Source organism: Echeneis naucrates, chromosome 4 (genome assembly GCF_900963305.1).
Source record: "Echeneis naucrates chromosome 4, fEcheNa1.1, whole genome shotgun sequence".
Taxonomy (NCBI): domain Eukaryota; kingdom Metazoa; phylum Chordata; class Actinopteri; order Carangiformes; family Echeneidae; genus Echeneis; species Echeneis naucrates.
The window spans coordinates 12,848,275-12,874,320 of record NC_042514.1 but is presented as its reverse complement, the minus strand read 5'-3'; the positions used below and the strand labels follow the sequence as shown (position 1 = coordinate 12,874,320).

The following is a 26,046-nucleotide window of genomic DNA, read 5'->3' as shown; positions in this document are numbered from 1 at the left end:
CGGCAGACAGCTAGAGTACAGAGGTGTCACATTTCAGGGAATGAGCCGTATCAGATTTTCTACAATTATTTCCCCCCCACACCGCTCTCGACACTGTCTTCATTTTCTGTTTTCATCCACCGACTTCCTGCTGCCTGCAGCTGCTACAAACCCACAATTATCTCACTATAAAAGGGCTGGGTTTTGTTTTGTTTTTTTTTTTTGTTTGTTTGTTTGCCTTTTTAAACTGGAGCCTCCACTCCTTATGAGCCCTTATTGTCAAGGATATTTAAAGCAAATATTTATTTCCAGATCATTTGTGGTTTTCCAAACTTTCCATGCTCAAAATGCTAAATGCGTACTCGGTTATTTCCATTAATAAGTATCACTGCTTGCTCAGCACTCAAGTGTGGTGGATAAGCATTCAGGTGGGCAAGGTGGGCCAGAGCTGTGGACCAGAGGTGTCAGGTTTTTGACCACAGAGATTTTTCCTCTGCGCTGTTTATTCCCACGACGGAGCTCGCTGGCAACCGGGCTCCTCCAGACAAACACAGCACAGACAGATTAACCAAACACGGCTGTTTTTATCCACCCAACAAACACACACTCTCCCACCACAGGAAACACATGCAGTTAATGTACAATTTTCTCCAACAAAAACCGTCTCAAGCTGCAAAAGCAACAGCATCCTCCAGAGCACGAACGAAAATGTACATTTTCGGACACATTTTAATTTTTGCTGCATTTTCTTTCGCCCCCCTTAGGTGAGTGGTTTGCCCACTCCTGACCTCATCTGGCAACTGAATGGACAGACCATCCGCCCTGACTCTGCCCACAAGATGTTGGTGAGGGAAAACGGTGTGCACTCATTGGTCATTGAACCAGTGACCAGCCGTGACGCAGGCATCTACACCTGCATCGCCAGCAACCGAGCTGGGCAAAACTCGTTCAACCTGGAACTCATTGTTGCAGGTAAAGAGACAAATAGGGTATAACAGCACTTACAGAAGATACACGTATACATAGTACCAACTAGGAGAGAACCTCAGTAACAGGCACTCCATCTCCACAGCCAAAGAGATGCACAAGGCCCCGTCGTTTGTTGAGAAGCTGCAGAACACAAGCGTGGCTGAGGGTCACCCAGTGCGACTTGAGTGTCGTGTCACTGGAGTTCCCTACCCACAAATCTTTTGGAAAAGGGAGAACGAGTCCTTCACTCACAACACAGACAGAATCAGGTGAATACATGAGGAAATGATAAAAATGAACAGCTCAAATAGCACTCACGCTTACTTACGGCCTACATTAACTCCTGATTCTGTTTAGAATAATCAAATTGACCCTTCAACTGTGTTAATTTTCTTTCCCAGCATGCACCAGGACAACTGTGGCTACCTTTGTATGATAATCCAGCCTGCCATGAAAGAGGATGCTGGTTGGTACACCGTGTCAGCCAAGAATGATGCAGGCATTGTATCCAGCACTGCACGCCTCGATGTTCACAGTAAGTTTCGACTGGAGAACGCCTGACTCTTTCTCCTTAAACTCAACATTTTTAACAGTTCGGTCTGTGCTGTCCTCAGCTCAGTGGCAGCAGCCCAACCTCCCCAGGCCTAAGAAGGTGCGTCCCTCCACCAGCCGCTACGCTGCACTGACAGAGAGAGGGCTGGACGTGAAGGCGGCCTTCTTCCCCGACTCCAGCCCACTCCCACCTGGTGGCCTTGTGGAAAGCGACGACCTGTAGAAGCTACAGGCAAGCGCGAGGATTGTGATGTCACCCTAAAAAAGAAAGAAAAAAAAAAAACAACCTGCAAGAGCTGCCCTTGCTCCGAGAGCTTCCTCAAAGATACAATGCCAATGAAAGGGGAGGGTGTGGGGCAGCATAATTGAACTGCAGATACAGAGCTGTGGGTCAGTGGGAAGAGTGAGCTGGTGCAGAGACAGTTTTTCTTACACTTGTATAGTAAAAAACAAAAAAAACAAAAAAAACAAAAAAAACACAAACCATTATATAACAGAATTCCTTAAGGTCTTTTATTAAGCTTCATTTTATCAACTGGACCTGGATAATGTGTTTACCATAAGAAAAATGTTTAAAAGCTTGCTCACCCATCAACTGTGTGGCCACCCATCAACTCTCATGTCTGGAAAGAAAATGATTTCAGGAAATATATTTTTTAAAGCAGGTTGAAAAGTGAAATGAAATGTAGAATTACTTTGCATGTTCAAGTGGTGCCAACAGAGTAATACTGAAGTGGCCCTCTACCGGCCTTGTTCAGAGACACTTAAAGAGAGATTGAGTGATTCAGAACCTCTAAGCAGGTGATCACAGACTTTTATAATGCGGGCTTTTGTAGCACAGCGTTGATATCTACACTATCTCATCATAGTATCACAGCCTCAGTGTTGTAAGGTCATAGATTAGCTTATATGTGATGGACAAGGCTGGGCCTTACAAGCAGTATGGGTTTTTTTTTTCTTTTGTTTTTGGCAACAGAGTGTTTTCATGTGGATGAGATTTCTTCATTTGTGGGTTGAGCTGAACTCAAAGTGCTCAGACAGAAAGAGAGCGATGGTAAAAGCAGGTTTTTGCAATGGACTTCAACTTTAACGTGGTCAGTGGGATGTGAATGACAGTTGTAGTGGTGATAAGGACAAACGGATGATATAGAAAATATGATGGTAGTTCATTTTGATGATGTTTTTTTTTTTTCCTTCTTCTTTGATTGTTTGAGTTAAAATGTTCTCACTGACAAAGGGGTGCAGTGAAAGGTTTCAGTGTATTTGTCACGCAAATCACAGATTGTCCATTCTATTTTTGTAAGGATTAAGAAGATTTATTTCCCAAAAACTTAACATAAATTATATCGGCAATGTATTCTTAACTGATAAAACAACTTTCTGTATCATGAAATTTTCTAAATATAGTTACTGTCTGAAATCACATTTAGACTTAATGCAAACACAATTTTTTTGCATGTTATTTTTGGACACTTGTAGGGTGCCAAACAACTTTTACCAGAACGTTAAGAAAAAAATAAAAAATCAAAACACAGCTCTTTCTTTCCAGTATTCAGGGGTAGCCAACCCTCTTTAGCTGGTGAAAAAGTGAAATGCAAGGTATATTTATATCTATTACTTTTGTCAACTCTGTAAAGCGATACAAAGTGGAAATCATTTTCCGTGTCTGTTCAGAGTCATCAGATGGCAATTACTGTTCACACATTTCTATGTCAATCAATGCCTTATATGGATTGTTCTTCTGATATTATTTTAGGTTATTAAAGTTAATTAAAAAAAATTAAAACTCCTCAGACAGCATGAGATGTTTTTATATAGTGGCAAACTGACAGAGAGTCCCAAAAAAAAAACACACTGTCAGTCAGTTTGGGAAACTTAACACCAACAGTCTCTTCATCTTATTAAGAAGTGCAAAACATGAAGTGGCATAATTCTGTGTCCAAATATATTTAACTGATTAACTGATTTTGACCAACACGAAGCAAATTAACTAATTTTACAATTTATTCATGTCAGATTACCAAAACAAATAATTTGCCTGCACTAATATGAAGGGTGATACTGAGATGTGGACTTCAGCACATTTTCACATGTGCAGTGTTTAGCAGTTAACATCGCCATCTCGCAGCTCACCTTTGTGACATTTTCATTTGACTCACACGCTCTTGTGAAAAAACGATGCTGTGATGTCAAAACAGCTTCTAGTGGCTTCAGTTTTTCGCTCCCTGTTAGCCCGTCGTGGGCGTTAGCATGTTTCGACTGGCGGAGTCTCTTTACTTTGAATTCCTTAATAAACAGCCACAGTCTCTTGGCAAATCAGGCAAACACAGTTGTTCCGTGTTTCAATGAAAAAACACTCAATTTTCTACCTGAACTGTCCTGGAAGCAGCAGCAACAACTTTCCTGTATTTTATTTATGGATCTGAAGATGCCCCTTATAATTTAAAACTCCAAAAGCAAACAGATAAAGCCAGGGTTCATTAAACTAGTTGCTAACCAGCTTTGTAGTAGAAGTGAATGGAGAAGAGGCAGACATGGATGGTAACAGGAGGTTTAAATGAAAGAAACAGGCAACGCAGAATTTCAAATCTCATTGCTGAGCATGAGTCACATCCAACCCCATCCATCCATACTGCAGTACCAGAGCTGTAACCAGATACTCATAACATTCCCAGTGCTAAAAATACCACACCACCTCCACCACTAATTTCCTCCAGCTGCAGCCCAACATCCCTGGCCCCTCAACAGGCCCCTCCAGAGGTGTACTCAGGGGGGACTTTTAGTCAAGGGGGCAACATGAGTCTGCTCTCAGGGGGGTCTCCTGCGAGGATGTGAGTGATCCGTGGCAGGACACTTTACAGCCATGGAAAAAGAACAAGGGATTAAATCTACTGATCAATTTTAGGATCTCAGGGAACTGAGGTCCAGACTGGGCCAGTGCTGGTCCCAACGACAACCGGCTTTGTATGTGAAGTGTTCGCTTTGTTATTTAATGTGGGGTCGTCTAAGGTGTACCAGTAGTAAGTACAGATTAGCTACCATTTTGGAGAGGAAGCCAGAAAGGCCAGCACACTGACAATACAAGACTATCACGCACAAATCCATGCCCAATAACTCAAGCTACAATCTTCATGTGACCACGTACTTCAGCCAAAAAGTGCAAGTTTCCTTTCAGTCAGATGGCCCACAGTGCATATCCAAAAAGTGTGAGGCTTTCACCTGCCTCATTGCAAGGAGGTATCTCCAATAGAAGGCCCCAGTCTTTACATGACCAGCTGCAGCCCTCCATCCACAACCAGCACCTGTCCTGTTACATAGGAAGACTCCAAAAGGAAAAGAACAGCTTGAGCTGCCTCTTCTAGCTCACCAAATCTTCTCAGAGGAATGGACTGCGCCAGAACATCCTCCCTCAGCCCTGCGGTCATGTCCGTACGTATAAAACCTGCACAAATGAGAGGCCAAGCATATAAAAAAGAAAAATGAGACTTGATAAAAAAATAAAAAAATAAAAAAAATCCACTGCAGTGGAGAAAGGAAAAGAGGATGCTGCACTTTACCTGGAGCCAGAAGATTGACCCTGATGTTACGCGAAGCAACTTCCTTGGCTAAAGATCGTGTGAATCCCTCTAAGCCGGCTTTACTGGCACTGTAGACACATTGACCAATGTTCCCTTTCAGCCCCACAACAGAGCCTATGGAATACAAAAAACACAAACCCACTAATATTATTTGGTTCGGCTGAGAATTTCAAAAATAAAACAGGAAGCACTATTTGAATGCTATGCTATACATAAAAGACAATAGAGACAACAGAGTTTTAGCTTGATTGATGCAATATGATTTATATAATTGAATTCAAAACCATATCACAGGCTTATAGACTGATGGGTGTGGTTGTACTATTATTCTTTGAATTTTAAATCCATATTTTAAAGCTGAAAACACTGGTACTAACTTTAAACTTTATTGAGATAGAATCCTTTCGCTGCAATTATGTGGAATGAGTTCATTTTGTTATATTATATTTGGTATTATGATAACCATAGTATATTATGTAAATTAGATTCTGCTGCACGAATAACCTTCTGTCTTTGAAGCTGTCGTGGTTCTAGATTTTAAACGCATTTCCATGTGAAGGCACAGAATCTCTAACAGCAAACCAAATCTAGAAACCTTTCTCTGTTTCTACTTCGTGATAATGGTGTAAAAAGGTCATTATTCTCTAAGTCAGAGGTCTCCAGCTCCGGTCCTGGAGGGCCACCGTCCTGCAGCCTGCTCCAACACACCTGATTCAGATGATCAGCTCGTCATCGAGCTCTGCTGAAGTCTGATCAGGAGTCACTCGTCTGAATCAGGAAACACTGGTCTAAGTTAACACCACTGAGACTCTGCCTGAAGAAAGGAGTGTTGATGTACACTGCCACCCAGTGACCCAAGTACAGACATACATACACATTTGTCATGTCTGCCACAAAGCCACCAATGGCCCGATCCTGACCCCTGAAGCTGAGTCTGGGTTCTGAATAAGTTTATGATGGCATTAAAGAAAAGTGGGGGGAGGGCACTCTGTGACATCACATTACTCATTACTTATTAACAATGAGTTTGGGAACTTTGATTTCACATTTTTTTTAATTGCTCTCTGTCACCACTTGTTTTTTCATGTCACATTTATGTTGGCTTTGCGCCTTTAATTCTATTTATTAACATTTCTTATTCAGACTTCAGGAAGTCTGAGGGAAAGCGCTTTAAACTGTGTGAGTCCATGGGGCTGGACATTGGGATTGGCTTATTACCTATATTAACGATGGCAGCTCCCTGGCTGTGCAGCATTCTGCGAAGTGCTGCCCTGCAGGTCAACATGGTGCCAAGCAAGTTGGTATGAAGAAGGTCCATCATGTCCTCAGGCTTCATCCTCATTAACAGAGCGTCCCTAAGAACAGACGGAGCAAAATGTCACCCTTTTACACACACACACACACACACACACACACACACACACACAGCCCCAGCATCTGCTCACCTGTTGATGCCTGCTGCGTTCACAAGATAGGAGATGTTTCCACAGGTTTTTTGGATCGTCTCAAAGGTTTTGTGCACCTCTTGCTCAATGGAGACATCACAGCTAAATGCCACATGGTTGGCTAGAAAGCAGAGAAGGTGGCAAAATGACGGTTCAGTCTAAGTACAAGTAATGATGATCATTTAGAAAACAAACGTTTGCATGTAGTCTGGCATCAATGCTAAAGACCTGTAGCTGGCAGAGAGTCTGTTCTCTCTCAGCAGTGCAATGATAAACTCCATGACAAAAAATAATAGACAATTATTTTATGAATTTTAACACAAAACACACACTTCCATAATTAGCTGGATCTTCTTCTTTTTAACATGTCAAACATCACCATGCTGAGTCCTGGCTTGGCACCCACATTACTCATCCACCTTGTTAAAATGAAACAGTTGTTACATGATCATAGATAACCTGATCAGAATTTTTTGGGCCGATTACACTGGAAACAGTTTCAGCTCTGTCAGGCAGTGCGAGCTCGTCAGCTCTTTACTAAATACGTTTACGAAATAACTAACAAGCATCAGACAATTAATTGAAGTCTGTTAAAGTCAAATATGAGACATGTTCTACAGGTTCAGCCAAAACATTGTTTAGAGACAGCTTATTCATAACATTAGCTAATGAAGCTCTCCACATGATGCTGACATTAACATTGACAGAAAAGCTGTTGTTGACTTTTTCAAGTCCTGCCCCCACCACCTAAGAGAGAGATTCACTCTGATTGGCTGACAAAAAGAAAAAACACACTCTGAATGGCTGTTTTTCCAACTCCCGGACTAGATTTTATTCGTTGATAACAATGTCAGTGACATTTTATTCTGTTTTAATCATCATTACTTCATTACTCGCTCTCTTTTGGTTTTCTTCATTCTTCAACAAAAACATTTTGGAGACAAAAGTCAAACAGATAAACTTTACGTTCTTAAGTTTGTGTCCTTTCTGTCATTGACCTGAGAAGTGCTGTGTTGTTGAAAGTCTTGTTCTGATCCCTTTACTAATTTTATCTTCTATTTGGCCTTCGAGCATGCAGTGTGGCATGGTGTTTTCCTTAATATTGCCCTTTCTTGTAATAAATGACTGTTGTCTTTGTGTAAACTGATAACTTTGTTGACAGCTGTTGAGTGCTGAACATCTGCAAGTGTATGGGTACTGAAATGATTAGTATGCAAGTAAATTTGTGTAATAATAGTGAGAGGGATTCCCTTTTTATCGTGAAGGGCAATTTGGCTTGCAACAGTAGTCAGCCATGCATATAATGATCAGACAAAAATAGAAAATAAACATATCCACTGAGCCCAGGATAGAGTGGCTGTTACCAGAGCCTGCCCCACATTCCCTCACTGTACCTCCATGAAGAGAAGCCACGGTGGCTCTGGCAGCATCCTGGTGTCTGGAGATGACAGCCAACCTGCACCCCCTCTGCGCCAGCAGGCGGCAAGCGGCCCTGCCGATGCCCCTGGAGCCGCCACACACCACGGCCAGCCTGGACATCCGCCTGCCGGAGAGCAAGGCAGCAAGTGTGTGTCACAGCCTACAGCCCCCAAACTGTACCTTCACCCAACTACACAGCACCAAAGGACTCAGATATGACGGACCAGATACAGCCTGAGACAGGCCGACTGCACAACAACACACTTTCACTGAGCTGTGAAACACAGGACGGCTCATTGCTGTCTGGTCATTTAGATATTAATCTGTGATTCAGCGATAAGCTGCATCTCCGTAGCCGCCGTCTACCTGGTTTAAAATGTGTATCTCTCCGTAAGTCAAGGTGAATTCCTGGTTTATTTGCGGAAAAGGACTCAGGTCAGTCGCGGCTCAGGACGCCGCCATGTTTCTCCCCCTCAGAGCTGCTGCGTTCAAGGCCGTCGGACAGCAGATGGCGCAGCGACTTCACAGCGCCGTGCGGGACCGACCTGCCTTTGTGTCTGTGTTGTCTCACTTCCGTTAGTTTGTCCACAGACCGACACACCCTCAGCTGGTTGCTTCATTTAATAAATAAAACTAAATGTCCTGTGAATGCAGCTGGCTGGATCTGAAAAGGTCAACTGCAGATTTGACGTTTTCTTTTTACCCTCATTTGCGGATCAATGAATGTTTGAAACATCTTAAGATATCATTGACTACAATATTGTTATTTGTGGACTAGATTTAGTTCACATGAATAATTACTGTTCTGACCTTTGAGAAAATTTCTATCCTTCCAGGTAAATGCTAAGGTTTGCTCTCTGCACATGGAAAAAAGCACAAAAATAATTAATCACAATTACCTGTTATCCTGTTTGCCTCATGAATTGTTGTTCCTAGTGTAGATATCAATAGAAAAGCCAAACTTTCATGGGTACACAAAAAAGGGAGTGCTGTACAGACTGGATGGCCTTGGTCTATAGCTGCACTGTATATCAGGCTGAGGTGTTCCGCAGGATTGATCTGCTGAAATTAAATCACATTCACCACCTGTCTCTAAGGTCCACATCCATGTAGCAGAATAAAAACACTTATTACCGGTATAGTTTGTTTCAAATGTTAGCGCCCTTTACCAGTGTTCCTTAAGATTAAATGTTCAAAATTGCGAAAAGTAGCATTTCTGTGTTTTTGACTATAGATTAGTTCTAAATTGATACTGTATAAGTAACAAAGGCTCAGTTCACAGAGAAATGCACAGCCTGTTTTCAGAAATTGAGCCTTAAAATGAACTCTCAGGACTGCTGTGAATTAGTGATGTTACAACGAAGCAGTCACTAAACTAAGCATGGTTAGCCCACCCAGGAAAGACCAGGCGAAATTTCTGACTTTCAGCAAAAGACACACCCAGAGCTTAAAAAATATCAGGAAATTCTTTACCTTGTGAGTCAACAATACCTGAACTGTACACACCCTTTGCACCTAAAGAATGATTTACTCACCCTCTGTACACATAGCCTTTATTTAAACACATGCATGCCATTCACTTTGTCTTGCCACAGTTTACCAGCTACCAATTGACAACTTACTATTTGCATCAAAGCAGGTCAAGTGACGGTGACTTAAATGTACATATTCATTATTCCCACACAGTACAGTCTAATGCTCCTACCCTGCTGAAATAACTTATTTCCATGGTAACCCATCCTCTGCGGGGAACTATGAGCAGTACAATGACCTCTCCGGGTGCTTGTCAGTTCCTGTCAGCGTTTCCCAGCTGAACACTGAGAAGGCTCACCTCTCTTTGCAGCACGCTGCCCGGCTGTAAGTCACTGAAGGTTGTCTCCAGCAAGAACCTTTAATTCCTGTAGACACTAATGACCTCATGTAATCTGACTTACCCCCAAATACATTCTATTACGAACAACTGTCAACAACTTTTCACTTCTCACAAGGGTGTATAGTTTTTCAAAACCTTTGGTTTACTAATAAGGAAAGAGGAGGCAAGGCAAGGACACAAGCAGTCAGCTCTGTCAGTAGTGATGTAGGTGTTTGACTCTAGTCCTGATTGGACAGTTTGGCCCTGGCTGCAAGGGGCTAACACAACACAAGGTCAGTGGGGAAAGGCACTCTGCATGATTGTCATAAACCAGTGACTTGAGGAAATTATGGAAACCATTAGCGTTTATTGTTATAGAGGTTTTTACAAAATGTCCTATTTCCTAAAATACTTCAGAATGTTTTTCACATAATAGACTTGTGCCATGTAGGTTGATTTCAGTTTCACAATTTTTACACATTTTAAAGACTAACTACAGACAAAAAAAAAAAAAAAAAAAAATCAAGTAAGTCACCTTGGCATGAGGAAAATCGGTTAAAAGGTGAATCAAGCAAACTTAAGTTGCCATATGTTCCAATAAATGAAAATATATTTTATAGATATATATATATAAGTGTTGTGAGAAATGTATCATGTTTCATGAGTCTGAAACTGTGCAGCCTATGCATGAAAAACATGGACAAAAAGTCAATCTGTATTAGAAATGTTACGTGCATACATGTGTGCATGTGTGTTGGATTAAGTCTGATGTGTAAATTAAAGGCTTACCAGAAAATGAAAAGACAATCAGAGGCGCAATTTGGACACACAGCCTGAGTTTGGCGTGGTGATTGCCAAGACAACAATACATTAACATCAGGTTAATTCTAGTACCAATCCAAAATATGAAAAAGGCCCTAACAATGATTTGTGCCATCCTATTACAAACTCTTTCCAAATTTCAAACAATCAACACATTCCAGCAGTCAGTTACACAGTGGTCCCCTCAGTTAACAATAATTGACAAAAAAGTAAAAAAAAACACAAGTCTGGGTCCATTTCAGTCAGTAAATTCATTCTCAAAGCCAGATTTGGCACAATTCAGTGATTGCCTAAACTCTCAAGTGTTTACATACCGCCTCATAGAAGGTCAGGCCAGTCATCAATGATACTGATCAAAAGGAAAAGAAATAACATGGTGACATTTTCTTTGATCAAAGCATTGATTTCAAAATTTACCATTCCTTTTTGTTTAAGAAGCATCACAAATATGACCGGATCCCCTCCATTCACAAAGAAATCTTAAAGTAATTCAAGTCAATACAACACTTTACATTAAAAACTTTGTATAGACGAAATGTACAACAAATCCCAGACACAAAATGACATAAAAACATATACATAATCATGGGGGTCAAAGTGATTGATTTCAACAAACACTGTACCTTTCAAGGTTCAAAAGAACAATGCTACACACCTCTTCCTGTGGATTGAAACAATGATATGTTACCTTAGGCAAACATTCTGTGCTTTAGCTAGCTGTGTTTTTATTGCCACAAGTCACATTAGGAATGAGTTAAAGTGTAGAAAAACAGAGAGGCTGTTGAAAGGTGTCTGTGTGCCTTCCTGTGTGTCCAGGTTATACAAGAAAGACTAAGAGCCACAGGTGTCAGCCCCTATGGAATTTGTAACAAACATAAATAAAAAGAAACAGTTTTTCACGGTTACTGAAATCTTTTGTTGCCCTTACGATGTAGAGCTACGTCTGGGCTTGGCTTTTACCAAGGTGTTAGGAGAGCAGCTACTCTGGTGAGTGAATACAAAGAAGGTACAAAGTAAGCAACATTTGATGGCAGTCTATTTGGAGTGTGTATGTTGCATTTTAAATGGCATGATTTAACAGCTGTCTCTATCGATCCACACTTAGCTAATCACATGCAAATAATTGATCACTCAAGGTAACTGTCCTTAGTATGTGAACCCCAGGCATGACAGGAAAAAAATGGAGGCCTGTAAATGGCCAAAAGAAGTATATTTAGATGTGCAATGCTCACATGGCTGTGCATTACAGTTTGTGGACCCAGATGTGCCATTCTCCAGATTTCTCTTATGATCCTCAGGGTGGGGTAAGCTGGGAATTATCCGTTTTCCTGCTATACAGCACAAATGATGATAACACAGCTCATCTGTTCTCCTCTGCTATATCTGATATACTTGCTCTTGAGTTAGAAACAATGGTAAAACCTTGATCAGTAGTGTCATGGAGAAAAGCATAACTGATGTGGTAAAATATGGCATAAGGCATGTGCCAGCTTAACCCTTTGATGTGTTGCATTGCAAAAAGGCCAATCTATGAAATAAGTTAAAATGTGTAACATATCTATATCAAGAGTTCATATTTGTTGTTTAGGACTATTGTCCATATGTACAATAAAGTGAGGAACAGTACAAGGCACACATTTAACAGCTGATTTGTTAACAAAGATATAAATAACCAACAAAAAAAGGAAAAGTTCATGAGTAGTGTGCTTTCCTCTAACTCTGCTCCCTGTGCCTTTCATCACATCCAATCCTGTACTTCTCTGTAGCTCTCGTTCATGTGCCATGAGTGCTCTGTTCAGATAAACAGTGGGCTCTAAGCAGTTAAAGTGTCAAGCCATTTGTCCTGTCCCAGCCACACTTTGAGTGCTGTCCTGTTTGGTGTAGACAAACTGTAGTGTGGTAAGCAGCAGTCAGCAGGGTCATAGTAGGGGTGGTGACCATGGTTTCCTGTTGTGTGTTTACTAGATGCTGTCTACAAAGCTGCCAGGGAACAGTCCGGTCCTGCCATTCCTCTGCAGTGTGCCTTTGAACCAACCATCTTCCCTCTTTCTGTGAACAAACACAATGTCGCCCTCCTTAAGTTCCAGCTCTGCCTCGCTCTGGGGAGGATATGATACCACCACCCTGTACCTGGGGAGGACAGCCAGAGGCACAGTGACTGATACACACTAAGAGTGACAAATGATAAGTCATTACACCTGCGATATCATGTTACGGACAATAGATGGGACAATAGCAAACAATGGTTTAAAACTGCAGATTTGCACCAATGTACCTCTCACATATGATGGGCCGTGCGTCATGCTGCTGGGATAATAGAGAAGAGCATGGCTGGCGGGGAGGAGGAGCAATAGGAGCACATCCATCAAGGGGGCTGCTCTTTCGATGGGAAGGCTCTGGGACTGAGGAAGAGGAGGAAGATGAAGAGGCAGAAGCAATGGCTGCTGGAGGTTCAGACTCGAGGTAGCTGACAGAGCCAGAGGGAGAGGGATTGTCATGCCCTGTGGCGCCATGTAGCACCTCTCCAGCTGCAGTCTGTTCTGCCTCCAGGGTAGGTGAGGAGGGGGGAGAGGGACGAGACTTCTTCTTATTCGAGGACAACAGTTTCAGAAGACTTTTCTTTTCTCTCTGCATGAATAAGATTACATTATTATTTGTCTGAGAACTGCAGAACCTCGAACTTGAAAAATATCAGTCGACTGATGGGTCTCCAACAGATAATTTGACTTGTTGACTTTCAGGTGTCCACTTTGATCTTAAGTCATTAGGTCTTAAGAATTATCATACCTTGCCATCCTTGTCCAATCTGTAGGCAAGAGCTGTGCTGTTGACCATAGTATTAAGAGCAGAGCTGTTCCCAGAGCCTACAGGCACTGTGAGGACCGGTACAGGCCTCAAAGCATCTCCCTCTAAGGATGCAGCGCTGACATTAGGTGGAGTTAGAGAGATGGCAGCGCAGCTCATTGCCACCCCAGCCCGGGTACATCCTTGGGCTGAACTAGAGGAGGGCTGTGGGCACACTGCAAGGTGTGGAAGATAGGTTACAGGTGCCACAGACTGAATGGGTGTCACTGCTGCTGTAGGCCGGTCCTGACTGTGACATGCAGCTGCAGATGAGAAATAAACATGACATATAAAAAATGCTTTCATGAAATGAAGGAGCATACAGTAATTATTTTGATTCCAGTGGATTTACCTGTCCTGACTGCATTGCGAGCTTGATTCACTGTCATCTGGGAGCTGACATGCAATGGGACTTTTGGCTGCTGCCCAGTTGCTGTTTGAGCTGCAGTTACAACAGCTACAACTTGGGAGCTGGTAGACACAGCAGTGGGGCTTGCACTGGGGGGTTTGTTTAAATCAGGTCCTGGAACAATGGCCCCAAGAGGAGCAGAAGATGGGCTAACAACAGTGACTCCTCGACCAGCTTGAGTACACAGACTTATGGGCACTTTGGGCTGAGTGGTCCCTGATGCTGTCCTGAGAGGAAGAAGGGTTAAGAGAGCTAAGATGTAACCATCTGAGATAAACAGGTAACATGCAATGTTGCTTAGCACAAAGATTTAATAACATCAAGTTTTTCAAACGGCAATTTGATTCTTCAAATTGTTCTATGCTAGATTTTAAGTAAAACTCATATGGAAATATTTCCAGTCGTAAACCCAAACCCTTTGTCCAAGATTCTAAGATTGGCAAGATTTTGACTCAAAGTAGGGCGATAAATGCATTTTATCAATTACTTCAATTGTGTGATGATTTTTTAAATGAAAATAGTTTTTTCTTTAACTTTAACTTAACAAACTAAGTGTAACTAAGTGTGAACACATCACTGAAATATTGTGATATACTGCTGAAATTATGAACCCACGATTATGTAGCATGGATAAATGGATGTGTTATATATATATAGCTAACAATGAATTAATGACTGACCTGCTGACTGGACTCATGTAGTTCCCAGGGAAGACTCCAATCTTGCCAGTGTGCATAGAGGTGCCTTTGAACCAGCCATCCTGACAGCGTTCCAGCACCAGGAACATCTCTCCCTTCCTTAGCTCCAGCTCATCCTCCTTTCGTGGAGTGTAAGGGAACATTGCCACATAGCTATAACCAGATCAAAGACGAAGCACATATCAAGCAAAAATACACCACATTGAGTTGACATGATAAATAGATTTTACCATTAATGCAGTAAAAACATTTCAGCATTTTGAGAAGTGAGCCATTTCTGCTGAATTTATTCTGCTTTTTAACTACACATATGTCATCATCTCCTCAGAGACCATCCAACAGAGACTGCATCCTCTGACCCAGAGAAAATCAGTGCTTTAGGACAAAACAATTTGCGGATCATCATCTCTCTGCATCAGAACAAGAAAACAGCAGCCATGAAATCAAAGGCTCAGTTTTTGTGTCTAACAGGCATGCACAGGCTTATGACATCAGGAGAAAAGGCGCGGGTGGATCTAATTCTTATCAGGTGTGTTGTGAGTAATGAGGGTAAAGGTGAAGGGGTGAAAAGTCAGGGGTGACAGAGGGGATCTTCAATTCGACCCAAGAGACTGTCACCCACCAGTTCCGATCCTTTCACCTGTGGAAAGCTCAGAGGGGGTTGGGGTCACAGATACGCAAGGATTTCCCCCTTGGAAGTGTGCACTATGACAATGGGCCATTGGTACGCAAAACACCCATGACATTTCAGTGGACATTCAAGAAGACTACATATTTTTATGCTGGACTGTTTTTGTAACTCACACTGTGGGTCTCTGCCTCCCACTTTGGTCACTTATACTAGGGGAAGGTCTCTGTCCGGCAGCCAGTGAATAAGCTGCTCCACCAGATGATGATTGTGGGGGAGGTGGTGGGGGTGGTGGGAGAGCATCCTGCCGAAAGTACAACAGACAATATCATCAGTTTGACAGAATTTTCATTTCATTGAAATTTCACAATACCTTTCCCCTCCATGTGAAGCAAAAAGACTAAAACAAAGTAACTCAAGCCCGTGACAGTGAGCTCGTATTGCATAGACAGAGAAACCAGTTTGTTTATGAGCAACAAGGGGGGAAGGAGACTAAGTGTTGGCAAACCAGAGGGAATAACCCAGATGACAGATGATCTCTAAGGCAGAGTCTGTTTGGCAGAAATCATAGTCCTGTCCCCGACTTCTCCCTTTTACTTGAGAATCTACTATTCTGCTTGTTTGTTTGTTGCTAGGAGACCACATAGCTAGATGTTAAAGCCATTGCAGGATTTAATTGGGACCATATGAAATGAAAGCATGTCTGTAGACACACTTCAGAGCAACCCTCAAACAATCTATGAGAGGCTTCATCTTGACTCTTGTTTTCTTGTGTGGAATGTCTGTAACATCAGAAGAGTGTTTGGCTAAAGATTAAAGATTGCGGCGTGTTTTTTGAAGAAGTTTTTCTTTGTATGCTTTGTTTGCTTCCAGATAACAGGCTTAAAATTAAGTCACCAATCTACAATGTCAACATCAAGCAAATGAACTCGATGCTACAGATTTTAAGGCAACTGTAAAAAACTAAAATCCCAAATGAGCAACCAGAGTGATGGCAAAGATGGGTCCTACAACTCAGAAGCAAAATTAGTCTTCCCAAACTCCCATTGCCAGTGCTGAGCAGCAGAGTAATAGCTTCCATGACACAATGGGGGAGGAGTGGCCCTCAGACAGCCCTGTGGTATGTGTACAGGCCTAACGTGTATGCGTGTCGATGTGCGTTTCGGTTCACTGCTGACGCTTGAGCTGAGATAATTAGGTTGCCTGCAGGCTAGAGAAATCATCTGTACAAAAACATCATGTAGGGTTCCCAAGTGAAGCGGAGAGCTCAACCTTTTGTGTACACATTCCTGCTCATTCAGAAACTCCACATGCCAGAGAGAGTGAGACAGACAGACAGGAAGTGTACGTGCTGTTTTGTGTGGGCTGCAGGGATTTCTTAACTTTAGTTGTTCCCATTTTGGCTCAGAAGAAACATGTAAGCAGCAGGTATATAAATCAAAAAAGACTCCTGAGCATCATTATTTTAGGCGAATGTAGGCCAATTTCAAATCATAAAGCCAGTTCATCTTATTTGATGGAGAATCCTGATTAAAATTTCCCTTTTTTTATTAATGTTTTTATTTGCTTTTTAGCGATTACATTGGCGTCCCAGTATGTACATCAAAACAAAATATCAGATCTTTACCAGCATAATCTCTATTCACACTAATCACCCAGTCGCAAAATATATACATAGGTGTACACCCAAACATACATCATACATTACATACATCTACACCTGTATACACTTACCATACACCTACACCTACATTCATACATATCCTAGCCCCTGATTAAAATTTCTGAACGGCCTGAGATAACCATGCAGCTGGCTGGCAGATCATGAGACCATAACTTTGTGAGGTGATTTAAACACATGGTTACAAAAAAAGCAACTGTTTATGCTATGTTTATCAGTCTATTTCAGCTCAATATGAAATGTGTTTTATTTCAGGTTTTATATTATTATTATTATTATTATTATTATTATTATCATCATCATCATTAAATAAGTGTATTACTTGTATAGAAATAAAGCCACCAGTGGACAGGAAAAATAATGTGGAATGAATGTACTTTTTTCTGGTTTAAGCTGCATATGTTTGTTAATTTAACAGTTTAGTGTGTAAAAGCTCCCTTATTTTAAACTTGTCTGGGGCTTTATGTGAAATGGTGATATTCATATAGAGCTAGATTAAAGTTTTAAAACCAAAAACCATCTTGGTATAAATGTAAATCTCCTCAGGCTTCTCTGTGGAACAACAGATAAGTTAACCGATCAGATGTGGGGCTTGGAGCCTGTCTTCTTTTTCATTGTATAAACGTATAACAGATTTCAGAAAACCAAATTCAGCAAAGTAGAATGGTTGGCCTGATGTTGCTAGTCTGAGGGCATGGCTGAGAGCAGTGACTGCTTTGTTGTGACATTTGAAGTTACAGATATAAAAGGCATTTTAAGGCCCTGTTTCAAATGCAGATTGCGTGAATTTCTCCACAGACACAATTTGATCCTTTTATCATATTAACACTGAACCTTGACCTGCTTTTTAATAGAAATTGCACAGACAAATCATGCATTTTGAAACCTTTAAAGATAAAGCAGTATATTAGCATAATCTTACAAATACAAGAATAACAGCATATCACTTAAATATTTTTGGACTAATGGCTAGATATATCAAAGTTTCCACTTACCCCAGGGATGGATGTATAGCTCGTTTCTGAGGGAAATGTGAAGACAGCTGCTGTGGTAACCGGACTACTGGGAGGTGGAGTGACAATTAATCCTGTTGTGCAAATGTGTACCTGTCAATAAAAGGGAAATACGATCAATGAGGAAAACATCAACAACGTACATGAGTACAATGAGTGCAAGCTCCATTCACACATGAAGATTAGAACTACTCTGATGAGTCTGCTCTGCAATCAGTCATGGACATGTTGGAATCATACATCATATGGGAAAGCTGATGTCCAATAGTATTCAAGAGTTGATATCACAATTTTAAATGAACTATATTCTCCCTGTCTTTTGTTACATTGTTGAAAATTGACTTATAGAACCATATGCCTTTGTATCCCTGTGACTTAGCTATAATCAATATTGGGTCTGATGATCTCTCCAAGAGAAACCTGGTGACCACTCTGCAGTAGATTTTATTGGACTTATAGAGGGGTGGCTTTCCCAACCAGTCATCCACAACACAGGCCAGGATGTTAAAGTAACAAAGGTCTTACTGTTGGACACACAAAATTTCCCCCTTTTGCTGGTTATGTCTTTCTATGCATGACTGCTCCATACAGGGCTGTCTCTTAAGGTGAACCTTTCACAAAGCAGGCCGATGTCAGATTCAGTATACACACCCTGCTTAATTACCATGCACTGGGTGTGTCATGGAAAAGCAAAATGTCTGCATGTTGAATGACGGCTCTGTCGGTTGTCTGACATTTAGGTATATGGATACAATATAATTACTAATCACACTCAAATAAGGGTTAAAAAGATCAAGTTAAAAGAAAAAAAAAAATCAAAGAATGTCAACTCCGGAAACTAGTGCTCACCTTTGTTGTTTTTTTTTCCCTCTGGGTGTTGGAAGGAGAGAAAATCAGTAGAGGTGGCAAGAGAAAGGGGTCTAGACAGGCTGTTTATATAGTGCCTGAAGATACTTTGCACATTCATTTAACATTTACTCTAAGTATAAATCAAATTGTTAGCTCTCAAAGGATAGGTGCACAGGCACAAATGTTTTGTTTTTTTATTATAAAACATCCAGATGATGATAAACAAAACAAAGGCCAAGCCTTGAGTCGTTAAAAACATGATTATTTCATCTGCATAAATCCAAGTCTCTGATGATAAATAAATCATAATAAGAAATTATTTTGGTGAAAAAAAAAAAAAGAGAGAGAATGTCCTCAAAATCCACTTTGTACTGTGTACAAGCACTCGCTTTACAATATGCGCTCTTGATAAAAGATTAATGAGCTGCCAAACAAGGGGTTTGGGAAAATAGCAATTCAGAACATCTGCAGACAGCAAATACACATAAACTCTAAAAAAACAAAAAAAACAAACAAACAAAAAAAACAAATGGGCAAACAATTCTTGAAAAACCGAGCTGCTAACTTTCATACCCTAGAAAAGCTTTACAAGCTCTCAGGGCTATGAAGTAGGAAGACAAAGCAAACATCATTTATACAGTTTGAAAATATTAGCAAACAACCTAAAGGCTGTTTTTAGACTGTTTAGATGACAAAGAAAGTCAGCTACTGTGTAAATAAGGGAACTAATTCTAAAGATTAACATGTTATAATATACAGTTGAAACCACAAGTTTACATACACTATATAAAAAGGCACATCACCTTTTTTTTCTTGCAAGCTTCCCCTTTTTCCTCCAAATGTAACGATGGTCATTATGGCCAAAAAGTTCAACTTTAGAATCATCAGACCACAGGACATGTTGCCAAAATGGCTTCTTACTGGGAGAGTGGCCTTTCAGCCCATGTCAGCACAGGACTAGTTTCATTGTGGTTAATGACACACTCTTACCAGCTTCAGCCAGCATCTTCACCAGGTCCTTTCCTTTTGTTCTTGGGTTGATATGCACATTTCGGACCAAAGCATTCATCTCTGGGACATAGAGCCCATCTCCTTCCTGAGCGGTATAATGGCTGGACATTTCCATGGTGTTTATACTTGCGTATAATTGTTTGAACATATGAACGTGGCACCTTTAGGCATCTGAACATTGCACCCAAGGATGAACCGAACATCATCATCTGGGCTCTGGGATTGTTTAAAGTAATCTTAGTGTATGTAAATTTCTGACTTTGAAGAAAGTAAAAAAAATTGTGTAAAAAAAAAAAAATTATAATAATTTTCTCATTAATCTGCCATTTAGCAAATAGAAATAATTTTGGTAATCTTAATTGACCAAAAATAGGAAAAGTTTAATCTGATTTATTGTTAAGACAGTGAGAAAAAAACAAAACAAAAACAAAAAACAAAAAACGGTGATGTGTCTTTTTATATAGTGTATATAAACTTCTGGTTTCAACTGCATTATAAAACCAAGACCATCCTAAAACCCTGGCAAACATTACATTTAGCTTATATTCCTACTGTTAATTCTCGTCTGGTGACACTATCTATCTAACCTATTATTGAGAATTATTATTTATTTACACAGAATGTTTCAATTAACTGCCACAGCTTTTCTAGCGCAGAAAGCACAGATCACAATGCTACTCAGCCTCATTATGATAGACTGATCAAATAAAATACAAAACAGAAAGAGACAATGTTGAAGAAAACTGGGTAAAGTAGAGTAGAGGTTGGAAAGAACAAGAAAAAGAGGTGTTTAGTTGTTAAGATGTGAAATGAGAATGTTGGAATTAATCATAAACATTACATGATTATGGTCTTGTTAGTCTGTATGCGTGCTGATCTGAATGTCCAACACCAAGTCAAAGCAAATCTCAAGAGACTGGCAACCGCAATGCAGCTGCGAGTTGCTGTCATGTTGGGATTGGTGCAGAAACTTTGAGGACTAAGCTGGAGTCTTTTTTGCGGATGAGCAGAGTCAGGCATCCATGATTCTGAATGCTTGGATGGAGCATCTGTCTTTTTGGTATGATGTGGAAAACAGGGAGTCAAGCCTAATTGCTGACAGAAGGAGATCGAAGCCTTTTAAAAGCAACAAAGATCTTTCAAAAACAATGAAAGCTTAAAGCTGAACCCTGTGCTACACTTGTATCATCATGTCTTTTTTGTCAGTTATGCAATTGAACACCCCGAAGAGAATATTGTTGAGTCAGCTGATGGAGCCATCCATCCAGAATTTCCAGTATAACAGATTAATTCCACAATTTGTTTTATCCCAGAGTACTACAGTGTTGATAATCAACACAGTGGAGTCCATATCAATATTGTATATTGTGAGAGTGCTGCACCAGGTTTGTGTCTAAGAGCCACCGCAAAAAAATTTAATAAAAATAAATAAAAACACCTGATTAAAAAAAAAAAAACCCTAAACCCAGAACACTGAGATTCCAAACCTGATGAAATGGCCAAATATGATTTATTTATTCTCGCGTACATCTTTATAAATTAATTTTATAATACACAACAACACACTGAATATAACCTGCAATTCTGCAGGAGTTCTTAAAGTTGTTCTTTCTGTGCCATTATCTTACCTGTGAAGGTGCACTGCAGGAAAGCCCCCCACTAATCTCTCCGATTCGGGCAGCTGCTGTGGGGTTGCTTGAGCTGATGAGGACCGGCCCGCTAATTTCCATGGAGTGGCGTTGAGGGGGAGGCGCTAGCATGGGTTTGTGGGACATAGTGAGAGAGGTGAAGGAATGTCGCTTCTTGCTGTTCTTCTTCTCTCCTGCCCGCTGGGCACCATTGCTCTGGGGCCCTGAGGAGGCCCCCTCAGCAGATTCTCCACTGGAGTCTGACGGCTTGTCCAACTCTATAAGCTGACGTGCTGCGGAGTTGAACTATGACAGTGGAAGAGAGGCAGAGGGCAATCAGTGAGGGGGAAACAAGATAGAGATAAAGAAGCTATGTCTGCAGGAGTATTAAAATGGCCATGAGAACTTAAGAAAGCGCTGTCTGTCTTGGAAGAATATTAGTCTGAGGGAGCTAAAGGTAGCTTGCTGAGCTATCTTCAAACCATCAGCCTGCTTTGTGACCCATTCTTGCACCGCAACTGACTGTGATGTAAAAATCAAAGGGAGAACTCTAAAAAGGCTCCAGTTAATCAAAGGGTGCTCTTGCTTACTGTCACACAATGCCCCAAGCAGCAGGATCTCCTGTACAGGTTTATCACTGACATGTCAGCACATTAGGACAGACGTACAGGATTTAGAACAAAATACCAGGTGAGTAATCTTAAATTAAGTTTAAGGCCGTCCTTAGCAGGAATTGCAAATTACTGTGCATACTCGAGTGATGTGCAACACCTGAAGAAAATTTTAGGTTGCTCTACATGATATGATGCATTTATTCTGAACATGACTATATAATATACAATGTAGTCACAGAACAATGAAATCTTCTCTTCTGCTGAATTCACTCCAACAAGTAATGACCCAACAACCTTAAAGATATTTGGTATTTTGTTAAACAAAACCCCAAACCAGTGCACAAAAGTATAAACACCTCTAGGTACATTATACTAACGTCAACATTTTTAGACACTAATCTTGTGCCAAAAAGATTTTTGATGTATTTTTTCTGCTCACAATACAATGCACACTGACATGGACAGTTTTCAAATCAACAAATTAAGTAATCTTTAAAGAACAGAGATTTCAAAGACAAAGAGTTTAATGTTTCAATGAAACACGTGAACATTTCAAAGGGAATAAAAGCATGTAACACATTTCCAAAGATGTATAAGGAAGGAGGACAACATTTAAAGAAAATTTTTCTTTTTTTCATTTTCTTACCTCAACATATGAGATGGGAAAAATTCCAATTTTGTCTCCCAGCATTCCCTCTGCCCAATTTTCATCCACTCGTCTAATCACAGTTAGAATATCATCCTAAAAATTTGAAACAGAGTGTGGCATTGTATGAGTGAGAACTTCATTAAGGATGATGCAAGCTAAGAGGGTTTCTTATCCTATAAGAAACAAACATCAAAAAGAAATAATGAGGTAGGGACAATGTTTTATTACTCTAGAGTAAAAACACTGGGGTCTAAGACATGGTGCTCTGTTGAGAAAAAAAACAAAAAACTACTTAGTAAGCTTGTTTCTGCTTTTGCTCATGTGGCTTTTAAACAAAAGATGACAGAATGACCCAAACAACTGAGCAAACAACTGACCAGATGTAACCTCTCAATTCCTGTAGTTAATTTCTGGCTTTATAACCGGATCACATTATTCAGCCTAATTACAGTTCTTCATGCAGCCTGGCTAAAAATCTACACCTTTTCTCGGGGCGTTTCAAAAATAAATACTTAGCAGACAGAACGTCACAGTAATGACAGGTTTTTTTGTTTGTTTTACTGCAGCGACCACATGGCAGAACTATGGGTGTTGCAATGTTAGCACTGTCTCACCTTGGAGAAGGGCAGACAGTCCTTGTCTGCCTCCTTGTCTTTGAGTTCAAAGTCATACAGAGCTTTGCACTGAGGTGGTGGTTGCGGCAGCGGCTTTATGACTTGGACAAAGTTTGTAGGGAAGAAGCCATGGACTCCACCCATCTCCCCATGGTACCAGTTCTCATCCACTTGACGACGCAGAATGATAATGTCACCCTTGTTGAACTTGAGGTCTCCCGGTTCCTTGCCATCATAGCTGTAGAGCGCCTTGGCACAAGGGAGCTGGGGTATACCCTGAAAATAGAATGAAGGCAAAAGATTGGGGGAAGTAAAGTATGTGCAACATATTACTATACTATATATAAGCATTCATGATAGTGGAGTGGATTTATGCTGAATAAGAGATCAAATGTAATGCCCCCTCCTCTTAAAAATCGAGGCATTTAACCTTGCTACTGTTTCAATAAAGTGTTTTAATGCATATTATGAGGAACATAATGACTGAGTAGTCCCACCTTGGAACTGCAATGAACCAATAAAAAGATTCACACAGCCAGAGATTTAAACATCATATAACCTATGGAAGCAATACAGTGAATTTGTGGGCACAGTTCAAAATAAACCCAATACTTTGTCAGTATAAGGAGTGACTGTTTGCAATGGCACAACTATTAATACTATGTCAACCACTGCAAGCAAAGTAACAAAACAACATACATTTATCATTGTATGTTCAGAGTTACAATGTAACTCGCACCAACATCCTGAGTCTGGGACTCACTAAAGCAAAGACATTTAAAATGTAATGTTAAATAAATAAATAAATAATAATAATAAGCTATATAAAGTGCATTTTTCACAAAGGTGGAGCCATGATGAAAACAGGGTTTAAAGTACTGTGCAGAAACAAACACCTGGCTCTCCTAATTTCAGACATCAAGTGCCAAAAGTTTGCCCATCTCAACCAGTGACTTCTATCCATGCCCAGCACCACTTGTTTGTAAATTCTCTGTCCACTTGGAATGAATGCATACACAATACACAGGGGTGCCGCCAGGAACTTGGGGCTTGATTGGGGGAGAAAAAATAAAACAAAAACCATACTGGGACCCATCACTGGAGTCTTTAGATATAGATGCCATTTAAGGGTCATAATTCAATCTAAATGAAAGCATCCAACTAGATTATTTCAATATTGCCTGCAACTTTAATACAGGCTGAGTTAGGCAACTCAATGCTTTTGAACTGTCCAGCATCCAGTATAGTTATTTTTGTTTCATAATGATCAGTATGTGGAAAAGTAATTAGTGTTTGAATTACTGTCATTAAAAAATATTTTAGTTTCAAGTTTTTTCAAGTTTTCAATTCAAGTTTTACAACATGTCCTCCAGCAATAATTTTGCAACTTTGTAATTTAAGTGCAATGTTATTATATTTTTGTTTTTGAACAAAACTTCTCACTACAAACAAAGAATTTGACTTTTTTAAACATTTGCTTTTGTGCATATTTTATGTAAAAATGTATTTTTTATTTGCCTAACTTTGCTTCAAATCTGTTCTGGGTTTTAACACGCATAGTTAATTAACAGTGGAGAGCATAAATCACAAGCTCATTTAGTAGTCAGAAAATGTACTCAGATTTAATATATAACACACTGCTTGCCCCTACACAAAAGCAAAGTAGCTGCTGCTTGTTTCAGAACGAAGTATGGGTGTGCCAAAAAAAAAGTTTCATATAAGAATCGCAATTCTGATTTACTACGATTCAGAATTGATTTAAAATGTCCAAAAATCAATAAAAAAAAAAACCACAGGCTGTCTGCCTCCATTTTGTATGCGGGATGTTCTGACGTCACCACAGAGCCCGTTCTGGACCATACTCATGCGTGGTAAGCACAAAAACAAGGAGGAAACCATAATAATGGAGGAAAGAGATTCAACCGGCCCTGTCCTCGTTGAAGGCAAAGATTTGGACTAATTCTGGTTTTTACCGAGAGGCCTATAAAATCTGTTTTATTTTTTCACCAAATTACGTTAAAATTTTTCCCATATTTGTTTTTGTTTTTTCGATGGAGGAGTCCAGTCTCTGGACCCCTCTGGGGTCTCTGTCCAGTCTCGCTGGTCGCTTGTCTGGTCTCTGGTCTGGTCTCTGGTCTGGTCTCTGGTCTGGTCTCTGGTCTGGTCTCTGGTCTGGTCTCTGGTCTGGTCTCTGGTCTGGTCTCTGGTCTGGTCTCTACTTGCTGCAGGGGTCCAGTCTCTGGAGGGCTGCCGTCACGGGTCTAGTCTGGTCTGGTCCAGTCCGGTCTAGGAGCTGGGGGGGTGTCGCTGTTCCTTGCTGTAGCCCATTCCATTACTCATCGCCAATTAACTTAGATGTTCATGTTCAGCTGCCCCTACTGGGAATTGAACCGCGCCCATGCTCAAGTCACCACATTCATTCATTCATTCATTCATTCATTGGTAGGGAGCTGTGCATTATTAGTGAGTATTAGTCCCCCTCAGAGCATTTTCCCAACAAATATGTTCAGTCCTCTTCAGTCCGGAAAAAACCCCCAAAAAACCTTAATGTAAAATGTTGGCCAGTTCCGTGTTTATAATGAACTCTATTTACCGAATGCCGGGAAGAGTGTGCAAGGATTTGCAAAGTAAGGATTAAGCACTTTGAGAACCCATGTTTAACCAAAGATTTATTTATTTATTTATTTATTTATTTATTTTTTAAATACAAGAGACACTTTTATTTTTGTTACTTAAGCGATATATGATATTGCTTTTATGCAACAATTCCATCTAAGTATGGATAAATATTT

General features: G+C 40.5%; 3 protein-coding genes across 7 annotated transcripts in view; 1 reads left to right on the top strand and 2 right to left on the bottom strand.

Moving 5' to 3' along the window:
* The window catches only part of palld (palladin, cytoskeletal associated protein), a 48,298-nt gene extending 45,281 nt beyond the window's left edge, over window positions 1-3,017 (top strand). For 3 of the 4 annotated variants that reach the window (XM_029499214.1, XM_029499215.1, XM_029499216.1), the window contains 4 exons: window positions 744-951; window positions 1,052-1,217; window positions 1,350-1,483; window positions 1,563-1,723. In XM_029499214.1, coding sequence (XP_029355074.1) covers window positions 744-951; window positions 1,052-1,217; window positions 1,350-1,483; window positions 1,563-1,723 — 669 coding nt within the window. Of the gene's footprint in view, window positions 1-743; window positions 952-1,051; window positions 1,218-1,349; window positions 1,484-1,562 lie in introns of all 4 variants that reach the window. The other variant, XM_029499213.1, reaches the window with a different exon arrangement.
* cbr4 (carbonyl reductase 4) lies at window positions 2,089-8,439 on the bottom strand. 2 transcript variants are annotated; one of them, XM_029499217.1, is made up of 6 exons: window positions 8,309-8,439; window positions 7,918-8,066; window positions 6,524-6,644; window positions 6,297-6,433; window positions 5,058-5,219; window positions 2,089-4,942 (listed from the first exon to the last, which is right to left on the bottom strand). In XM_029499217.1, the coding sequence occupies exons 2-6, from the start codon at window positions 8,060-8,062 to the stop codon at window positions 4,764-4,766; spliced, it is 744 nt and encodes a 247-aa protein (XP_029355077.1). In that variant the 5' UTR covers window positions 8,063-8,066; window positions 8,309-8,439; the 3' UTR covers window positions 2,089-4,763. The 2 variants fall into 2 exon arrangements, with proteins under 2 accessions (XP_029355077.1, XP_029355078.1); XM_029499218.1 differs by having other exon boundaries at window positions 5,058-5,192.
* Window positions 8,440-9,590: 1,151 nt separating this feature from the next.
* sh3rf1 (SH3 domain containing ring finger 1) overlaps window positions 9,591-26,046 on the bottom strand; it is a 34,056-nt gene continuing 17,600 nt past the window's right edge. Inside the window, exons 3-12 of the mRNA XM_029500853.1 lie at window positions 23,255-23,530; window positions 22,638-22,733; window positions 21,378-21,683; window positions 17,872-17,982; window positions 15,372-15,499; window positions 14,550-14,720; window positions 13,813-14,096; window positions 13,404-13,723; window positions 12,892-13,244; window positions 9,591-12,746 (exon numbers count right to left, since the gene is read on the bottom strand). Of these exons, the coding sequence (XP_029356713.1) occupies window positions 12,578-12,746; window positions 12,892-13,244; window positions 13,404-13,723; window positions 13,813-14,096; window positions 14,550-14,720; window positions 15,372-15,499; window positions 17,872-17,982; window positions 21,378-21,683; window positions 22,638-22,733; window positions 23,255-23,530 (2,214 nt within the window). The 3' untranslated portion in view covers window positions 9,591-12,577. The remainder of the gene's footprint in view (window positions 12,747-12,891; window positions 13,245-13,403; window positions 13,724-13,812; window positions 14,097-14,549; window positions 14,721-15,371; window positions 15,500-17,871; window positions 17,983-21,377; window positions 21,684-22,637; window positions 22,734-23,254; window positions 23,531-26,046) is intronic.

What these genes read in the sequence shown, in the direction of transcription:
- cbr4 (XM_029499217.1), bottom strand. Translation starts at nt 8,062, where the DNA reads ATGTCCAGGCTGGCCGTGGTGTGTGGCGGCTCCAGGGGCATCGGCAGG. An exon ending in CGTGGCTTCTCTTCATGGAG is followed by an intron (nt 6,645 to 7,917) that starts GTACAGTGAGGG and finishes TCTGCTTTCTAG; the next exon opens with CCAACCATGTGGCATTTAGC. An exon ending in AGCTGCCATCGTTAATATAG is followed by an intron (nt 5,220 to 6,296) that starts GTAATAAGCCAA and finishes AAATAATATTAG; the next exon opens with TGGGTTTGTGTTTTTTGTAT.